Genomic DNA, 18,914 nt, shown 5'->3' with positions numbered 1-18,914 from the left:
AACAGTAGTGTATGGTGTACGTGCATTTCTGTCTGGTGTACTCTAATCTCTTTTACCTGTTGATGTCAACCAAATGCCAGGTATTAGTGCGGATGTCTCAAGGGCAGTAGCTCCATTTGTAAATGGCAATGATTGTTGTTTGGTAAGCAGAAACGTCAGTCAGCTTTACAATAGTTGGCCATCAGTTCAACTTCATTGACATAACATAACACGTGGCCTTTTGAGGGAACATTATGAACCGATCTATCTTGGGCTTACCTGCACAGGTAGAATTAGATTTTCATTGCTTTACGCAGCTTAAATAATTGCTCTTTATCTCATTGATAAACCCGGCTCACAGATTTGTTTTACTGACCTTGAGTAGCTCACCTCACACTCATGCTAATCTGTTTTACACCTGCATTACCCAACAGCCAGCCTTACACCCACACAGACACAGAATGATCACAAGGAAACTAATGAAGGTGGAAGATATGTGCATGAACATTTCAATTGTGCTAAATTGGTGAGTAGCAGTAGTACATAGTGTGACCGCAGCGTAATGAGTGAAGACAGCCGTGGTACAGTTTTGTGACCCAGTGGATTAGAAGAAGCTTTGTCTGTTCTGCTGTACAGGATCTCTATAACAGTACCGCTACATCAGGGTGAGTCGTTCTCAAATTGTTTGCAACCCTTGTTAAAGTCGGTACTAATGCATTTCATTCCCTGAATGTATTCAGGACCTTCAGGCAGTCGCTATAATAAGTTAGTTGGTTATTTGAGGATGTAGTCCGCATTGAATCTGTCTCAACCGAATATTACAAGTTGGAATAAACTGTGTTGGACAAAAAACACTAAAATCTATAAATCTATAACTCCTCCCTCTGATAATCTGACATAAAACTGAATGTAAACATAGTATTATAACCCAGAGATGTCCACTTCTTACTTTATTCTTACTTATATTTATTGTATTTTATTCATAATTTTCATTACTATAATCTTATCTTCTATGCTTGTAATTTCTATTTGCACGGAGCACCTGGAACGAAACAATTTCCCAATTTGTAATTCTGATTCTGAATCCTGGATCCTTACTAAGGGACTGCTAGTTTGTGCATAACATAACATAATATAATTATAGAAATGTCCTTTGTATTTGCTATGGGACTTCTATTTCTATAAGAGTTAATGTACCTCATGTAATATTAAAATGTACTACATATTTATCCTATACATTTTGTCTCCATTCAACATTGCACAGAAGCAGCGCTGTGCTCCTCTGTTGCCGCGGGCTGAGCAGCCATGGACGTCACAGAGGACAGTATGAACGTCCACCACCGGGAGGACGACGGGACAGTGTACTTTGAGACCTACGTCCCCCCGGCCCGGGACGCCATCTACCTGCCCAAGCACGTGCTGTACCTGCTGATGGGGTCCTTCATGGTGGTCGGGGTGCTCTACGCCATCATCGGCCACCTCATCAAAGACCTCATTCATGACTTTGCAGGTATGCTATTGGTGTGCACGACACCACTAAAATATCAAGCAGTATTTACCTGTGCTTTCAATGGCTATTGAATTATTGTGTCCCCTAACAAATCAACCCACACCCCTTTCATTGTAATATGTGAATAAGTTGGTTGGTAGATAATGGGGCTGGGGCAGGGTAGTGTGTTGGAATTCCAGCCAAAAAGCAGTGTCTGATTAACCCTTGTCTGCAGTCATACCTGCTCCAATCAAACATCTGAATTCACTTACATTCCCTTCAGATTAATTTTCTGTTAAAGGACGAATGATGCAGTAGAACAGATTGGGTTCTACCATCTACTGCTATTGACTCTACTCCTCACTGTCTTTCTCGCTCCGTTCCCCTCACCTCCCGGCCCTCTCTCTACGTTCCCTGGACCAGACTGGCTGTTTGGAGAGCAGCCTGAGGAGCTGGTGGTGAACTTTTGTGAGGCCAAGGATAAGTTCATGGCGGACTGGTGTCCGGAGACTTCTCCAGAGCTGGAAGCGATGGCCCGGGCCGAGCAGATCAAGGTGGTCCTGGAAGCCAACGAATACTCCCCTGCCATCTGGATCATATCGGACGGTGTTGAGCCGAAACCGGCCAGGAAAGGACCACGCGTGGCGTTCGGGGCAAAAAGTTAGATCTGGGGATGTTTATTTTGAATGTTCATATTACGCTGTCTAACTGCTCATATTATTGCTGTGCTTAAAACCTTGCTGTACCAACAGTGATATATTGTTTCACCTTCTTATGACAAATGTACCTTTTGTAAGATGCTTGGGATAAAAGCGTCTGCGTAATGCCCTAAATGTAGGCCTAAAAATGTCAATTTAAAACATGGACGAAGGGCTTGAAGGCTTGTCTCGTGGAGAATGAATTGGTCATATCACGACATCCAGTGGGCTTCAGGGGTATTACATCTGATCAATTTACCTCCAAACTGATGCACGCACGCGGTCACTTCAGACAAATCTGATAAGACGATTTCTTGAATTTTTCTTCATGGCTATGAAGATACATTAAGTTTGCAATGTACAAGGAACAACTCTGACTATTCTACGCAATGGTTTTAGGCAATACTTGATGTTGGTTGAATATATACGAATAAATTAAACAATCCGCCATTTTTATAGCAAACAGACAAAGAGTGTATGATTTTTTTTTTTAATTTATGTATTTCCTCATCCGAAATATGACCTTTCCTTTACCATGTTTCATTGTCATAAACTCAGAAAATGCTACCCATGCACTTAATGCTGTGTTGATTATTGCTATTTACAATGATACGCTAGGCTACATTTAAATTACAATTTGAAAGTAGGCCTATGCACCCTTGATTACTATAGGCCTATTTTTACTTTGAGCAGGTTACATTGATACAGCTTCATTATTTTGATCTGTAGGCCTATTGAAAAAAAAATGTTTTACCTTCATTTAGGCTACTTCAATAAGGGTGTGCTAATGACTTTAGATTTCAAGTCACACTATTGATCATATCATTAATGCGGTCATGATTGCGCGTCATTCATGACCATGATGATGTCCTATGTTCATGGTTTATTTACGTAAGGACTTCATTGCTCCATGCAAATTAAACAATTGGCTTTTTCTTTTCTTTTTTTATCTTTGCAGCCTAACAACGAGGTCGTCTTCTTACACTGAAAAGGTATACTCATAATAAATTAACCTTTTCTTTTAAAATATATATTATCGATGGGAGGCGTGGACCCCAGTTTCGTTTTACCTCTGAACTCCCCACTAGGATGGGACAGCTGCGCCGTAGGGGGGCTGTATGGCGTAAAGGAGCCAATCTGTGGATACCCCCACCGCATCTGTTTTATTTCATGGCGCTCATCTCCACGTCTCCTCAAAAGGGTAGGCTAGTGGTGGCTGTGTTATCGGCCATTAGCATTTATTCCTATGTTTGATATTTCAAAAAATGACCAATGGACGGGTAATTTAACAGCCGGGCTTTACCCGCAAGGTTGCCCATTAATTGTAAGAATACATGGATTGGACCTCACCGCCAAGCGAAGCCTGGTGCGAGCTTGGCACTGCAAGGTAAGCTAAAGATGCTATTGTTTTATGCTAGGTCGAGTAAATATATATCTGTCAAATACATAATTCGTGGTTGATGCTAGTGATAACGTGAATACAATGACTGGTGGTGATTTCAATAATGAAGGGATAGGTCGGTCGGCATTTGACGACGTGCTGTTCTCATAACGGTACAGGAAGCGAGTGCGCGCTCCTACACAGCGGCCTCATCAGACACAAGAGCTGGTCGTGTCTCTGACCATACATTGCCTGGCATCATTTGATGCACCTGGATTTAGGTCACTGTTGACAAATAACTCGGAGCCTACGTTACACGTCGCGGCGCGGCATGTCACCGTTGGATGTTTCTGCAGCCATGCAAGAAGGCCATATTCAAAAGGATATCGAACGGTATCAAATCAAATCTATTAACTGTTAATGCAGTGTGTTTGTTTGACAGCGGGGGGTGCTCCTACCAGTTGCGACACATAGCCATAGGCATAACGCGCATGATGGATGTCTTTAATTGGGTGGGCAGGGCCCGGGAGTCCTACAGCAGGAGCAGCCCATTTAAATGTCCTGCTGCAGCCATAGCCACTTTGATTCACTTCCATATGATTACTGGTTGAATGATGAATGAATAAAGTTCTAATTGATTTGAATTATATTAAACACTTAACAATGTTGTGGGTTTGAAGTTTCAAAGCATAAGCTACATTCTTGAATTCCATTTTCGTTGTAATATTTCCTAGTCAAATTAAAGTGAAAAATGACTTCGTGATAGACGTGACAGAGATGCGAATAGGCATATTATTATGTGGTGACGACAAGGGTTTCCCGCCACTATTTTGTCCGATTGTTTACCCACCTGCCGAATGAAAAATCCTATTCACACACAGCAGCTGCTTTCAGTCATGTGAAGCATGTTGACGTGCCCCTGCTATTTCAGATACTTACTGAAAATACTACAGGGGGCGTTTTGTGTGTGTGTGTGTGTGTGTGTGTGTGTGTGTGTGTGTGTGTGTGTGTGTGTGTGTGTGTGTGTGTGTGTGTGTGTGTGTGTGTGCGTGTGCATGTGTGTGTGTGGCCTTTGACTTTATGTCGGCACTCTCTATATGGGTAAATATCAGTATTCTGTGGGTCAGTCAGAGTGTTTGGTTTTCAGCTGTAAAAGAATGAAATTAAAGTGTGAAGAGAGGTCTGCTCCTCCTGGCTTCTCTTCTCCCTCCAAATCGTTCCTCTCCCCTACTGAGAGTCTCTAGCATGTATTGTGATTCTAACAAGATCTCATGCAGTTGCTAATTAGATAGAGATACATGTTGGGGCGGTGTTAATGTTGGATTGGCTTCGCCAATTTGAATGAACATTCCTGAAGATGTGATTTCCCTTTTATGCACTGCACTGTTGCCTGTACTCTGAGTTTAATTTATGGAATAACTGTGTGTTTTTGTGTATGTGTGCGCGTGTTTGTGTGTGCGTGTGTGTTTGACAGAGACAATTTATAGCATTGAATTAGGACTGTGTGTGTGTGTGTGTGTGTGTGTGTGTGTGTGTGTGTGTGTGTGTGTGTGTGTGTGTGTGTGTGTGTGTGTGTGTGTGGGCCTTTGTCCTCCTGACCCCATTTGGTGACCTATTGTCTTGTCCCTCAATCTCAGTGACGTGGCCGTGAAACTCGAGACTCTACCCAAACCTACAGGTCACATGACAGGTAAACTACTACATGATGTGATGATAACAGTTGCATATTTGCATGCTCAAATGATGGTTTCACATGTTAATGTATTTATATATTTATTTATGTATTTTGTTTCCTCTTCAGATTTGTGCAGTGATGAAGCAGAAAACTCGCCCCACCTTCAGCTCCACACTCTCAAGCAGTTTGAACAGGTAAATATGTCCCTCAATTTTTGCTAAGCCTACACAACACTTAAATCATGAGTTGTAAAGGCTTCTTTTTTTTTTATCATGAAGGGCTAACGTTTCCTTGTTAACTGCCTTAATGTCATGGTAGGGATGCAGCCTCATTCGGTGCGTTCACACCAAAAGACACATTTGTCAGTGAGATATCTTAGATGCGCCCAATGGCGCCCGCTAGTGGTGTCATTTATATGTGGTGCTAATCTGCAAGCAGTTGTTTTCAGTCTTCATTGCTGGATATCATTGATGAGGTTATGACTGACCACTATGCTTCAGCATAGAAACAAGTCCAGTCAAGCACTGAATCTGTCTATGTTTTTTTCTAAATAATGCTAAGAAAAGGGTTTCGGCACACTAGTCCTTTAGTGATCATAGTAATAAGACCTCAGCCCTCAGGAATGTGTGTTGAACACATGCTATTGTAAACAAAAATTTGGAGGGTGATCTGGTCTGTCTCTGTCATTCATTTATTTGCATTCCTCACAAGTCAATATTGCCAACAAAGATACAACGAGTTAAAGTGCAGGTTAATGACAAGACATGAGTGTGAAAAAACTCGCCAGTTATTCCTGAATCGTTCGTGTTGTTCTGGAGATAGCATTGGAAGTTATTTAAAACAGGAGGTGTCACGACTGCTCACGCTAGGCTCTGCGTGTGTGAGTGTGTGTGTATGTGTGTGTGTGTGGTGTGTGTGTGTGTGTGTGTGTGTGTGTGTGTGTGTGTGTGTGTGTGTGTGTGTGTGTGTGTGTGTGTGTGTGTGTGTGTGTGTGTGTGTGTGTGTGTGTGTGTGTGTGTGTGTGCGTGTGTGTGTGTGTGCCTTCTGCTGAGCTGAGAATGCTTTTTTAGAAGCCGACGTTCGGATGTCTAATTTCCACACCCTGCCACCCGGCACAAAGACATACATACACACACATATACAAACATACACACCTACACACAAACAAACACCAACACACTCGCAAAGATTTGCTTTCGCTGCCATGCGTCAGTGGGACTCCGAAAGCGGTTGTGTACACGAACATCGCTGGCAGTAGACTCCGGCCTGCAATTGCGTGTCGTGTTGTTTGAAAAAAACAATCGGCCTCCATGATGTCATTCCCTCTGTTATGTGGAGACTAAGTCTGGGCCGCTGGCCCGTCCTCTGTTCTGCATTATTTAGGAGGCAGGGTGAAATCCAACCCATCTCAACAACAGACAAACTGAATACAACAGAGAATCCCTGAGCGTTTCACACGTCTCTCAGGTTTAGCTTTAGTACCAATGTTGTAATGGGTTGTACTAGTCATCTAAAGGGGCTCACCGATGTGGTCATGGATGGACACAAGTCCTCACTTTCATAGACTCAATTGAAGGAGACCCAAAGTAAGCATCACGTGTGAGTGTTAATGTAAGCGCTGCGTGGTCAATCTACACTTCTGGTTGACACCAAGTGGATCCAAATTAGACCAAATTGGATGGCTCTGTCCGGCTGCATATGATTCTCGCCTCACACCACCAGCACGCCACTCTCTGTCTGCACAGACCTTATTTCATTGCTTTGGAATAGACCCTTAACTTCCCCCCCGGCCTTTGCCTGGCTCAATGTTTTGTCATTATGACCATAATCCCTTTTTTCCCTTCGTTATGTCATGGGATACATGGGCAGGGAGCCACTGGGCTGGGAGATCCAGGACACCTCTCTATTAATAGCTCTGTACCCGAAGGCGAGCCACGGAGTTCCAGGGTCTCTCGTTTCGTCCGATCTCTTCCTCCTCTCCCTGTGGACTCACGTCCTGAGAGCTGCCTGATCGCTTTCCCACCCACGCCATCAGTGCTGCCATCTTTATGATAGCATGTTGGCTAGCCTTGGAAGACACCGGTATCATACCACCACGGCAGTCATTACAACCTTTATGTCATCTTGTGTTTCTTAGCACTTCCCTCAGTCGAGCTGGTAAAACTTTGATGTGCATGCGGAGGGAAGTATCGTATGAGATGCCGAATTGATAGGTAGATTAGTGGATTGACATACATTTAATTGATTATGATACATGGTTTTAGTTGTTTATTCATTAAAAATACAGACTGCTTCGAGAATAAAATTTGGTTGCTTTTCTCAATTTGACTTATTCATAAATTCCATGATTGAAGACATCACTTTGTGCGATGGTGAGGTATAGAGCATAAGTGATACATAATGACAGTTTTTAAAAAAAGCAGAAATTTAAAAGAAATTATTTGATTATTTGTAGGAAAATAATAGTTAGTTTCAGCCCCAAAGGCAAATGGTCTGCTATCTGCCCAGAAACGTACAGACAAATAGAACACCCTCCGTGACACCTTGAGTTACCACATATTGTCTGTAGTAGAGGAAAACAAGCAGCTGAGTGGTTCGGCTGAGCGACGCTTGGGTGATTAGTGCTGTGATTGTGTAAGGAAGAGGATGGCATTGACACTTTCAGCTGTTCAGTCGCCGGGATCACGCTCCTCTGCACACTATCTCTACGTGATATTGACGTTGTGTGTGTGTGCGTGTATGTGTGTGTGTGTGTCTGTCTGTGTTGGAGGAAATACGTTTTTTAAGAATCTTGAAGTGTAAATTACATTCTAAAAATCGAATATCTTCTTCTCAAATTGCCCTTTATTTGGCTGTTCTTGCATGTGTATTTTGTGTTTGTATTGTGCTGTTTGTGTTTGTGTTCCTTATATCTGTGCACTGTGCCTGTATGGCAATTTGTATGTATGTGTCAGCGTGCTTGTGCATGCGCATTTTTGCGCATGCAAACACACACACACGCATTTTGCGTGTGTGTGTGTGAGCGCTACCCTCTACCGCAGGGGCGTGACCCCACCAGAGTGCCCACAAGCGCGCCTCAATCTCTCTTACCTCTCATAGACCTGTCCCCTCCCTCCTCTATCCCTCCCTGCTCACCCTCCCCTCTCCCTCCCTCCCTCTCCCCTGGGCGTCTGGGATTCCTGAGGAGTCGTTCCTCAGTAAAATAAGCCCGTGTGGCGTCCCCCACTCCCCAGTAGACCACAACGCACCATGGAGCCAACATGGACTCAGCTCTGACTACCTGGGCCGCAGAGAAGCCCTCTGCGCCGCTATAGTGGCCCCTATACACTCCTGAGTGTCTGTGTGTGTGTGTGTGAGTGTGCATGAGTGTTTGTGTGTGTGTGTGTATGTTTGAGAATGTGGAGGAGAAAGTGAGTTGTGTGATTTTTTTTTCCTTTTGAGCATTTTGTGGCGACTTTTGCGAAGAACCAGCTTTTTTGAGATTGATTTTTTTTGGGTGCTTTTTAGTGTATTTTGTGTGTGTTGTTAACTAGTGGTTTTTGCGATACCACTGGCCTGTGTTGGAGCATGGTGATGTTCTCCTGGGCAAGGAGATAGCGTAGTCAGCGGTTACCCTCCCTGAAATGGACATGTCCTAACAGAGACACGGCCCCACTTTGATGGCTGCCGTGTCACTTCGTCACCCAAACCGACTTTTCCAACCCATTATACGACCGAGAGGCGTCGGCGCCTTGTGAGCAGCCATGTCTAACGGGTACCGTACTTTGTCCCAGCACCTCAACGACCTGAAGAAGGAGAACTTCAGCCTCAAGCTCCGGATCTACTTCCTGGAGGAGAGGATCCAGCAGAAGTACGAGGAGAGCTGTGAAGATGTCTACCGCACGGTGAGTCCACGGTTATCCGTCTCTACCGCTGTCGGTTTGAATTGTATGTCTTGTATGCTTAACTGGAACTGGGATCATGTGCTTTGTCTAGTTCAATGAGTAGGTTGTTGTTGGTTGGGCCAGGTACAACATGTCACAGACAAATAAATTCAGTTTGTCATCATTTCAATATATGTTGAGATCATGGCTCCCCATATATGTCTAATTCTGGCACGTTTCCTCCCAAAATGTAATTATACAAAATTAGAGATGTCCGATATTATCGGCCCACCGATATTATCGGCCCGATATTAGCATAAAAATGTAATATCGGTCAATATCGGTATCGGATTTTTTTTTGAAAATAAAAATAAATAAATAAATAAATAAACATGGCACGTTTCCCTTAAATTAAGTTGAAGTATTTTTCTTATTTTGCACAGACAATGTTAACATTTGGAAAGCCTTGTTGCATTCAAGAATGCATCCATTGGGGCATCACAATAACATTAGGCATGTTGTGTTAATTCCACAACAGGAGATATGTAATGTTACCTAAATTAGGTTTGAGGAAAAATAACCCAAATATCGACATCGGTATCGGCTGATATCGGAATCGAAAATTTAGAGTTGGACAATATCGCATATCGGATATCGGCAAAAAGGCCAATATCGGACATCCCTATACAAAATGCATGGTTAGACAACATCTTTTAGAAACAAACGTAAAAGTTTTCCCCAGTACCTGAGGTATAGCTGTTCCTATAATTCATGTAGATGACTAGGCTCCATATATGGGAGGAGCAGAAAAGGACTTTCACTTTCTGAACCTGGAAGGTTCCACCACTGGCGTAACAGCGATGTGACTGCTGATGGTCGACGGGAACAAGCAGTACAGCGGTGGTCTGCCGCAGAGGAGGACAGAGTCTGACTTTGATTGAAACATATTGTTTTAGTCAAGTTGGGTTCTGGTGACAAGAGGGTTATTTGAGCTCATATTTGAATATGAAAGTGATTATGTGGTTGAAACTGATTTGCACGGTTATTGTATCAACGGCTTGGTTATTGCGTTGCTTCCACTGTTCATTATGTTGTGTTGACCCGGTTGTCACGCTGATGTACTGGGGATGTGCTGTTGATACGACCATCCATGTGTTTGTTTGTTTGTGTTCGCAGAGGTTTGCTGTCAACTCTTTCTGTTGGCACTGTGATTCAGTTTTCATCCATCTTAACAGTTAGACAACAAACTAAATAAGTGAATGAGCCTTTGATAGATAAGCATGCTCGATTTTTTTTAATACAATGTTTGTCAAACCAGATAATTTGGTCATTCAACTATTCTTTACATCTGGGAGGGCATGTGTGTTATATTTATTAACATAATAATAACAGGATAAAGCATGTGTGTGGACATTTTTGGCTGTGCGTGTGTGTGTATCTGTGTGTTTTTGTGTGTTGTGTGTGTGTTTGTGTGTGTGATCGTGTCTGTGTCTGCATTTATTTGTGTATGTTTGTGGGTGCTTCTTTGTTTGTGTGTGTGATTGCGTGCCAATGGGTGTGTGTGTGAATTTGTGTGTGTTGTGTTCCCCCTTGTGCATTTGTTCATATGTGTGTATGTCTTGTTGAATAGAAGAGCCTATAATGGTACTCAGCGTATCAGCTGTTAGATGTCTGTATCCATAAGCCAGACAATATGGAAAACTCTTGATCATTAAGCTCTCCTGGAGAACCTGAGCTCATCAAGAGCTGTTGGTGTAATCGCTTGTTATTATGTTTACATGTCAATGATCAAGCATGAAAAAAGATTGGTATTGGATTTAGATGAAGATTTGACTATCCTATCACCTTGCCACAATAGAGGATGCTCTGCAACTATGCTTTACTATTCTATTGTGTTACTTTAGGTGGATGAATTGCATTTTGGAGGAACGAAATGCTAACGAAAATGACACAAACGTAATGCTGCTTTTAATGCACTGCCGGATTGGACTGTGTAGACTGATCAGAATTGCATTGAGTCTGATGAAGAAGTACCGGAGCTGGTAGTTTCTTGATAACAGTCAAGATAAACCTAGTAAAGGGCAACCAAAAAGAGTAACCAAGTAAAGCCAGACCCTAGTCAGAACTATCCCAATCCAACTCATCATGAAAGCTTGTCTTCAGCTTATTTCAGTACTAAGTGTCCTCGTAGTGCGTGCAATACGAGTGCCTACATGCGTGTGTATAAGAGTTTGTGTGCCTACATGCGTGTGTATAAGAGTGGTGGGCATGCTGATAACCCCCGGGTCAGTATTAGTATCAGCTGCCTGCATGGTTATTAGGGGCTCTGTTGCTGAGGCCAGAGCGACCAGGATGAGAAATATAGCAGGTGCACGACACACCAGCAAGAGGCTAAATATAGAGCTGTTTGTGAGCTGGAAGACGCGCTCTGTCGCTGTAAACCCACAGCAGTGCAATGGCTGTGGTTTAAAAAGGGTCGTCCTACAGGGATGAAATTATAAATATTAATAATTATACCAGCTCTCTTCCTTACATTATGTCATGTTTTCTGTTGGAGTGATGTGTTAGTGATGTGGCTGTTAGGGTTTGGGTTTTCATAAAATAGACATTAAATGGTGTATAACGACCGAATGCAGTCAAATAACAAAGTCATATTTGGACATTTAAAACACAAGGTTGTACATCGACCGTGCAAGCCTGGAGCCCGTACGCACGCACAGCGCTCAGACAGACTGGTCTGGCCTTCCTGAAATATTTACACAGTGGTGGTACGTGCACAGCATGGCAGTAAATGTGCAAGCCAGGTCACGGTGATCTGCAGACAGGGCTGTTAACACTCAGACAGTTTGACGTACGGCTCCCCGGGCGCTGCAGCGTTTCTAGTGAGAGGGACGAGGCTGTGAGGGGTTCAAAGCTCTGTAGAGGTGAGGTGGAATAGTAGCAGACAGGTATGGACCGGGACTTCAAAAGGAAATCAGAAACAAGGGGAAACCGAGACGAACAAGGAAACGAGAGGCCTGGCAGACTGAGGAAAAGCCTTTCAACCTCCGGCTTTAAAGATGATAAAACCACCAGAGCCAGCTGTCTGAGTCGGCCTGGGTCCCATGGGCGGGCAGATAAACTGTGCTCTCCTTCGTGTCGGGTGGGCTGGCACGGAGAGCATGAGCCCCCCAGCCACCATTTTCACCGTTGCTAATCCTACGTGACAAAGTTCAGTTCACCCCCCCCCCCCCCCCCTGATTGGCCCCCGCAGGCCACTCTTGGCCCCCCACACAGGACAGTTGGAGCAGGTAAACAAGCTGGAGGGGGGGTTTAGCCTTTCACTCTGGCACACATGTCTGAGCTGCCCTGGATTCCCCAGGTCTAAATATACCAGCCACGGCAGCCCAGGGAGATGCATCCCACTGGAGGTACACTACACCTATTGGCTTTGGTTTAGACGTGTACAGCAGAGGGAGATGGATGAAGAGCAGAGAGAGAGGGAGAGAGAGAGGTGAACCAAGTAGTGATAGAGTGAGTGTTCTCAGCAGAAACACAGTGTAAGCAATAGAACAAGCTGGCCAGAGTTAGGACTCCACCGTTAACACCGTTGTAAATGTGATGACTGTATGCATCTATGGATGCACATGATCATGTGATGAGGTCAAAACAGGTTAATATTTTCTTTTTATAATGCACCATACAGTCAAAAAATATATGAAACCAGCAAAATATGAAATGTGTAAAAAGCACACACACAAAAAACCGGCCAGTTACCAAACTAGGTAAAACAATACACAATTGTTGGTCTTATTCTGTATTGTGTCCTTGTCTACAGTCCATGAGCATTAATGTTACATATTTATCCTAGTACATTCCAGTTGACAGGGACAATGGGCCCTTGATCCGTTGGTAACCCACAATGCTACTCAAAAACCATCACCTACTTATTATAGTTTTTGCAACCAAGCCACTTGTTTACTTCATATTTATTAGTATTCCATTTAGGAATTGTGCCCCCACAGAATGACAAAATGCTTGGCTGAGCTGATTTGTTGATGATGAATTATGATGATGAATGAATGATTATGATGATGAATTTGTGGGGCTAAAGATGAATTTCAACAACAGTGGACGATAAAGATCTCAATCAATTAACGAGGTGATGTTGTGTTCTTCTCTGGTCCCAGAACATCGAGCTGAAAGTCGAGGTGGAGAGCTTGAAGCAGGAGCTCCAGGAGAAACAGCAGCATCTGGACAAGGCCCTGTAAGTTCTTTACAAGCAGAAACAACTAGAAAGATGCCCTAATCATCTAAATCATATCCCAAAATAACCTCATTATCTTTCTTACGGGAATCAGCTCTCTCACAAAACACAAAACTAGAAATACATACAAATGCCATGTTAAAGCAGTTTATGTTCTGGCCAGTAAATTCCCTAGCCTCTTTCCGCATCTGATATCATCGGTTAGGTGCTATATTATTCCAAGACATGTATAGAGAAGCCCGTCTCCAATGGTACATCGGAGACGGGAGCCAATGGTACATGACAAAATCATGTTATAGAATACGTTGGTCTACTATAATAGTGCAGTAGTAATAGTAAGACAGGGTTTCGCATACAGCTAATAAAGTTATTAAAATATTGAATTGTCAGGTGTAAATAACCAGGTTGTGTGATGTTTGCGTTTGTACGTTTATGACAGGTGGCTGTGTCGGCGTGTTATGTTTGTGTGTGTGTGTGTGTGTGTGTGTGTGTGGGACTGTTTGGCAGTCTGCTATGTTTCCATCTGTGGGACTAAGTGTGCCTGAATCAGAGCTTAGTCATGATTCTCTGTAGGGCTATTATCTCAACAGGGGTGACACCTCACATCTCTAGCAGGACACAGTATCACACACAGCAGCTGGGACTGATGGCGTGCATGTAGACAGACATTTATGCATGCGTGCACATACACAATCACACATGCATACGCTATTATATAATCCGGGTCAATCACTGGCAAAAGTCCTGAGCAGAGACAAACAGGTGTGTGTGTGTGTGTATACCAAATTGGCAGAGCGATTGGCGAGCACACAATAAACAAATTCTTACGATACCAATACCACAGACAAGACAAGATAATCTCAGTGAATCCACCTCCATCACCAAAGCATTGACACCTTCGCCATCCATCGTCCCCTTGCGCCAGGTCATCGTCTATATTATGATACTGTCTCAATTCTTTAGGCCTCAATGGAGCCAGTGCTCGGTAGGCGTGTGTTTGGATGTATCTTTGAAGCCCTGAGTATTAGACCCTAATGGAACAGAGCAGCACCTCAGATGTGGAAAAGACTAAAAGCCTAGGGCTTTCTTGTCAAAGGTTTGTATACGTGCGCTTATTTGTAGTCTGTAACCTTCTAACGGAGGACTAGGGTTTAGGCGTCTGAGGACAGATTCGGCCCTGTTGGAGTCCTTGAGCAAAGCCCTGACTAACTGCAAGCTTTGTGGGCTAACCCTTCTTTGAAGTTGACACGTCTGCGACTTCTGATTGTTTTCATGGTTGGAATCATTGAACGGTAATTGATTCTTTAGGTATCCAAATGAGGGCATCTTGACAGACATGTGCTTCTAATCAACAGAACAATTCTGTTTAGGGTATATTCCTTAAAAACTATTGATTCAGCCTTCATGTTATTCAAAATTGAAAGGTACTTTCTGAGTCAATGACATTGAAAAATAAAAACAAACGGCCACATGGTTCCAGACAGAGGTAGTTTCCACAGTACAGATTCCCTCATTATGGAGGTCATTGTTATAATTAGCTGAAGGATGCTGGTTCCTTTTTCTGCACCAAGACTGTCGCCGGGCCAGACAGTAGTTACTAAGTAGCAGGCCGATCTAAGATATTCAAGTTATTTGAGCCGCTGCATGTGGGCGACAGTTTAAAAACATACGGAGAGAGACTAAAACAGACTGGACGGCGACAGAGCGGCGTCCATGGGTGTGCGCCATTCTTGAAGCGGGAAATTCCTGGGTTGACCCTGTCAGCCGAGCGACTGACAAACCGACAGATGATATACATTATAAACACACTCCTCGGGAACGGGTCACGCAAAGCACGACATCCTGTCAGTTGAAAGGAATTTCACATTTTGCGGTGAATCTATGAATGACCACGTCTCGGGGCTCTCGTTAGGGGCTAACTCATTGTGTTCACTGGTGCCACAACCAGCCCCCCCCCCCTTCCCCCCCACCAACAGACCCGGATGGGAGCCAATAAAAATGTACACCCAGGGTGTGACCACGCTCTATTTGTTGCTTTGCTATAAGTAGGAGCTGCTGCTGTGTGTCCCGCCATGAGCTATGACATCATGTCGCCTCTTGACTCACACTCATGTCCCGTAAACAACCCAGAGATGACCCATGGCTGACCACATGTCCCATTAAAGATCTGCCCTGAGCGTGTGAAAGTGTGGGTGTGTGCGCGTGTGTCTGTGTGTGTGTGTGAGTTGGTGCAAGTGCGTGCACGGCTGTCTGTCTGCCTGTGCGCAAGTGTGTGTAAGTTGTTCAAAATCAACACATCCATTTTTAGAAATAGGCATCGTTTAAATGAACCAAAAAAGAAACAAACATGATGCATTAGGTAATGACACGCCCGTCTGTTTCCATTCCGCTAGCGAGTCAGCGGAGAACCTGACCAATCACAATGAGGCAGAGCTGCAGAGGCGCTGTCAGGAGCGACAGCAGGAGATCAACGACATGCAGGAGGTGCTGGAGACCAAGATTCAACTCCTGCAGGAGGTCGGTGCACGGCCACTCAGGCAGCTGGGCTCATCAGAAATACTTATGATCATCACAAAGCATCGTTATATTTATAAATATATATACAAATAACATTTAATATTTTGTAATGTATACTCATATTTATTTGTGTTTGTGTGTGTGTGTGTGTGTGTGTGTGTGTGTGTGTGTGTGTGTGTGTGTGTGTGTGTGTGTCATCCAGGAGGCCCAGCTAGCGAGGAGCGAGGCTGAGCGAATGGCCTCGCTGGCTGGGTCCCACTACCTCTCCTCCCCCCTCTCTACAGACACCCCCATGGAGGACAGCCCTGAGGAACAACGACCAACAGGCGCCCTCCCCCAGTCCAACATCAACAAAGACACGTGGGGAAAAAACTAAAACAAAACCGCAGCAACGCATGGAAACAAGTCTTAGCTCTGGGTGTGAGTGAGTGTCACGTCTCCCTCACACCCCCCATGTTGTCGGTGTCCTGCAGGCTGATAGAGCAGCTGATGTCGGAGCTGCGCTCCAAGGAGGGCCTGATGGCGGAGCTGACTGGCGAGAGGACGGTGCTGACGGAGAGGGTGGAGGAGCTCGAGGGCCAGGTCGAGGAGCTGTCCTCCTCCCTGCTCCAGAAAGACAAGGATGTGGAGGTACGACGTGATGTCCCTTAAATGGCTTACTCACCTGATTCTGAACTCACTGTCAGTGGCTTTGAATTAATGTCCCCTAAAGAAGGGACAATATTAACGAGAAGATGCAGTAGTTTCACGTCAATCCAGGCAAACTCTGATCACAGTCACACACAAATTACCTCTTGGATAAGTATTCACTTTGTCATTGACATTCTCTGAAGAGATCAAAGAACTACCTTTATCCATCCATCTATCAATAACATCAGTTGTATTTGCTGTTGCTCATCTCTCCTGTCCACCAACAGTTTTTCTTGCAACTTTCCTAGCTTGTCCCTATTGGAACATTGTTAACCTCATAGCCATGTTAGTGCTACTCTATCTTTGTTTGAGGCCAGGGCTCCTGGACAGGATAGCAAGCATTCCTCTTTACTTATTTCAGCAGCTACTCATGTAGGCCACAAGGCTTTGTCACTCATCCTATCTGCCGCTGAAACACTCTTGCATACACACATGTGTCCTTAAACACATATATAACCGTTCTACCGCTGAAGTACTGACACATGCACACACATATGTTCACAAACACATCTACGCCTGCTCAAACTTCCCAGCGACGATTGAAGATCCCCATCAAATTTGCATTCTTGTTGAACACCGTTATACTTTGGTAGCACTTCAACGGTCATAATCATGTTCATTAAACGTGTAGTTGGATTGATTTCAACGTTTTTCTAATCCTCTGCTCCTCTGGTTGCAGTTCTACCAGGAGGAGCTGGGCCAGGAGAGGCTGCGCATCGAACAGGAGATGCAGGTATTTGGACTCATTTATTTATAACACCAACATGATCGTGGTCCCGTCCAGCTCAATGGATGAGTTGTGCTATGGGTAGGGGCGTTGATTGATTCCCACTTGGCCCACCCATGCTAAGAATGTATGCAGTCTTGATAAGCAATATGTTTGCATAAGTGTTGTCCACCAAATGGCATATATGTATTTATATGTTAAACAGATGGCTGTGGTTTGTGTCATGGCCACAGGAGAGGGCTCAGGGAGAGCTGTACAATCATAGAGGAAGACGGGAAGCAATTGGCCACACCCTAACATGTGTAATTATTGAGTTGGCCATTGAGTGTCAGTACAGAGTTCCTGAATAGGAGTTTGTTGCCTCCTGAATAATGATATGGGAGTATTAGGCCAAAGCATGGACAGAAGTATAGATTAAGGACAGAAGTATAGATTAACTACTGCATAGAATGATGAACTGGAAATGCAAACATCTCTCTATGTTAAAATGCATTTTAGCAGGGGTATTTATGTCCAGTTTTGCACACTGTCAAATTGTGTTATTTTTTATGTACAAAGGATAATTTTGGCGTGTTTAAAAGTATGATATATTCTGAAAATACTAATATATGTTGTGCAACTGCACAATTACTAACAGCAAATGTTCAGGTGGCTTTCACACTCACACTCGCTTCCATTCTATATTTAAAAAATATTGAACTTCGCGATAGATAATAGTGCCAAAACTGGGTCACGAATCGATTGCTGTGCCTATTGTTCTTTTCCTTATCAGTCTGTATGCGACCGCCACCTGCAGTGTTTTTGCCATTGTCTACTGCCGCAATCTCTGCCCTTGTGAGATGGATCTCTGTACTGCTGGACGTTTTTCTTCCAAGGGGCTTCCTCTGCCCATTTAACTTGTAAATCAGCTAGGGACACGAGATGCAAATCTGCCTTCCTTTCCAAACCCACTGTTCAAATTTCAGCGTTCCAGTAGCTTGTGTGCAAGTGCGTGTGTGTCAGTGTGTTCCAAGCCGGTGTCAACAACAACAATTTGCATTGACATTAAGTTGGAAGGATCCGATAACATTGTGTAGGCTCAAAGAGTGGATGATCTTAGTTACAGTTTTGTGTTGCACTCCCAGGCCGCGGCCCCTTTCATCTGTGTGCGTGCGTGTATGCATGCAAGTGTGTGTGAGTGTGTGTATGTGTGTGTGTGTGTGTGTGTGTGTGTGTGTGTGTGTGTGTGTGTGTGTGTGGGGGGGGGGGGGGGGGGGCTCCCCCCGTCGGCCTCCACACATGGATTAGCGCAGGTTCCGGTTTCAAAAGCGTGGTCGCGTTGGCCTTTGGGTCACTCACGTCCAGTGCGGAGATCAAATTGTGTCTCCTCAGACCGACATGTTGTAAACGAGCTCTAAATTAGTTTCCCATACGTGATAGCCATTAGGAGTAGCAATAGAGATTTAGAGGGAGATTTGAACTAAATAAAAGAGAATTTTCTATATTGTTTGAGTTGGTTGAGGGATGTCATGTGACGCAATGGAAGTAACAATCGCTTAATGATAACGATTGATAAGGACATACAATCGCTGCCATGTAGGATGATAATAATTATGTAATTAAAATTAAATGCAAGATACATATTGATTTCTGTATCAACTTAATGTAGA

At 44.0% G+C, this 18,914-nt stretch overlaps 2 protein-coding genes and 1 long non-coding RNA gene across 3 annotated transcripts in view; all 3 read left to right on the top strand.

Moving 5' to 3' along the window:
* Nucleotides 1-1,284: 1,284 nt before the first annotated feature.
* Nucleotides 1,285-2,624, top strand: LOC130387896 (uncharacterized). The gene is made up of 2 exons (XM_056597190.1): nt 1,285-1,489; nt 1,892-2,624. Exons 1-2 carry the CDS (start codon nt 1,285-1,287, stop codon nt 2,131-2,133), a joined length of 447 nt encoding a protein of 148 aa, XP_056453165.1. The 3' UTR covers nt 2,134-2,624.
* Nucleotides 2,625-3,284: 660 nt separating this feature from the next.
* On the top strand, nt 3,285-5,416 carry LOC130387022 (uncharacterized). Its single transcript, XR_008896273.1, has 3 exons — nt 3,285-3,553; nt 5,185-5,237; nt 5,349-5,416. It is a non-coding gene; the product is annotated as an uncharacterized LOC130387022 (long non-coding RNA).
* Nucleotides 5,417-8,432: 3,016 nt separating this feature from the next.
* The window catches only part of LOC130388265 (myomegalin-like), a 42,458-nt gene continuing 31,976 nt past the window's right edge, over nt 8,433-18,914 (top strand). The window contains exons 1-6 of the mRNA XM_056597692.1: nt 8,433-9,106; nt 13,255-13,331; nt 15,725-15,848; nt 16,051-16,208; nt 16,322-16,478; nt 17,218-17,271. Of these exons, the coding sequence (XP_056453667.1) occupies nt 8,966-9,106; nt 13,255-13,331; nt 15,725-15,848; nt 16,051-16,208; nt 16,322-16,478; nt 17,218-17,271 (711 nt within the window). The 5' untranslated portion in view covers nt 8,433-8,965. The remainder of the gene's footprint in view (nt 9,107-13,254; nt 13,332-15,724; nt 15,849-16,050; nt 16,209-16,321; nt 16,479-17,217; nt 17,272-18,914) is intronic.

The sequence above is a fragment of the Gadus chalcogrammus genome, chromosome 8 (assembly GCF_026213295.1).
Source record: "Gadus chalcogrammus isolate NIFS_2021 chromosome 8, NIFS_Gcha_1.0, whole genome shotgun sequence".
NCBI classification, from domain to species: domain Eukaryota; kingdom Metazoa; phylum Chordata; class Actinopteri; order Gadiformes; family Gadidae; genus Gadus; species Gadus chalcogrammus.
The sequence above is the reverse complement of the archived record's forward strand: the minus strand, read 5'-3'. Positions and strand labels throughout refer to the sequence as shown.

Excerpts from the sequence above, each read along its gene's own strand:
- LOC130387896 (XM_056597190.1), top strand. The coding sequence starts at position 1,285 with ATGGACGTCACAGAGGACAGTATGAACGTCCACCACCGGGAGGACGAC. Across the intron at positions 1,490-1,891 it reads CCTCATTCATGACTTTGCAG|ACTGGCTGTTTGGAGAGCAG; the intron begins GTATGCTATTGG and ends TCCCTGGACCAG.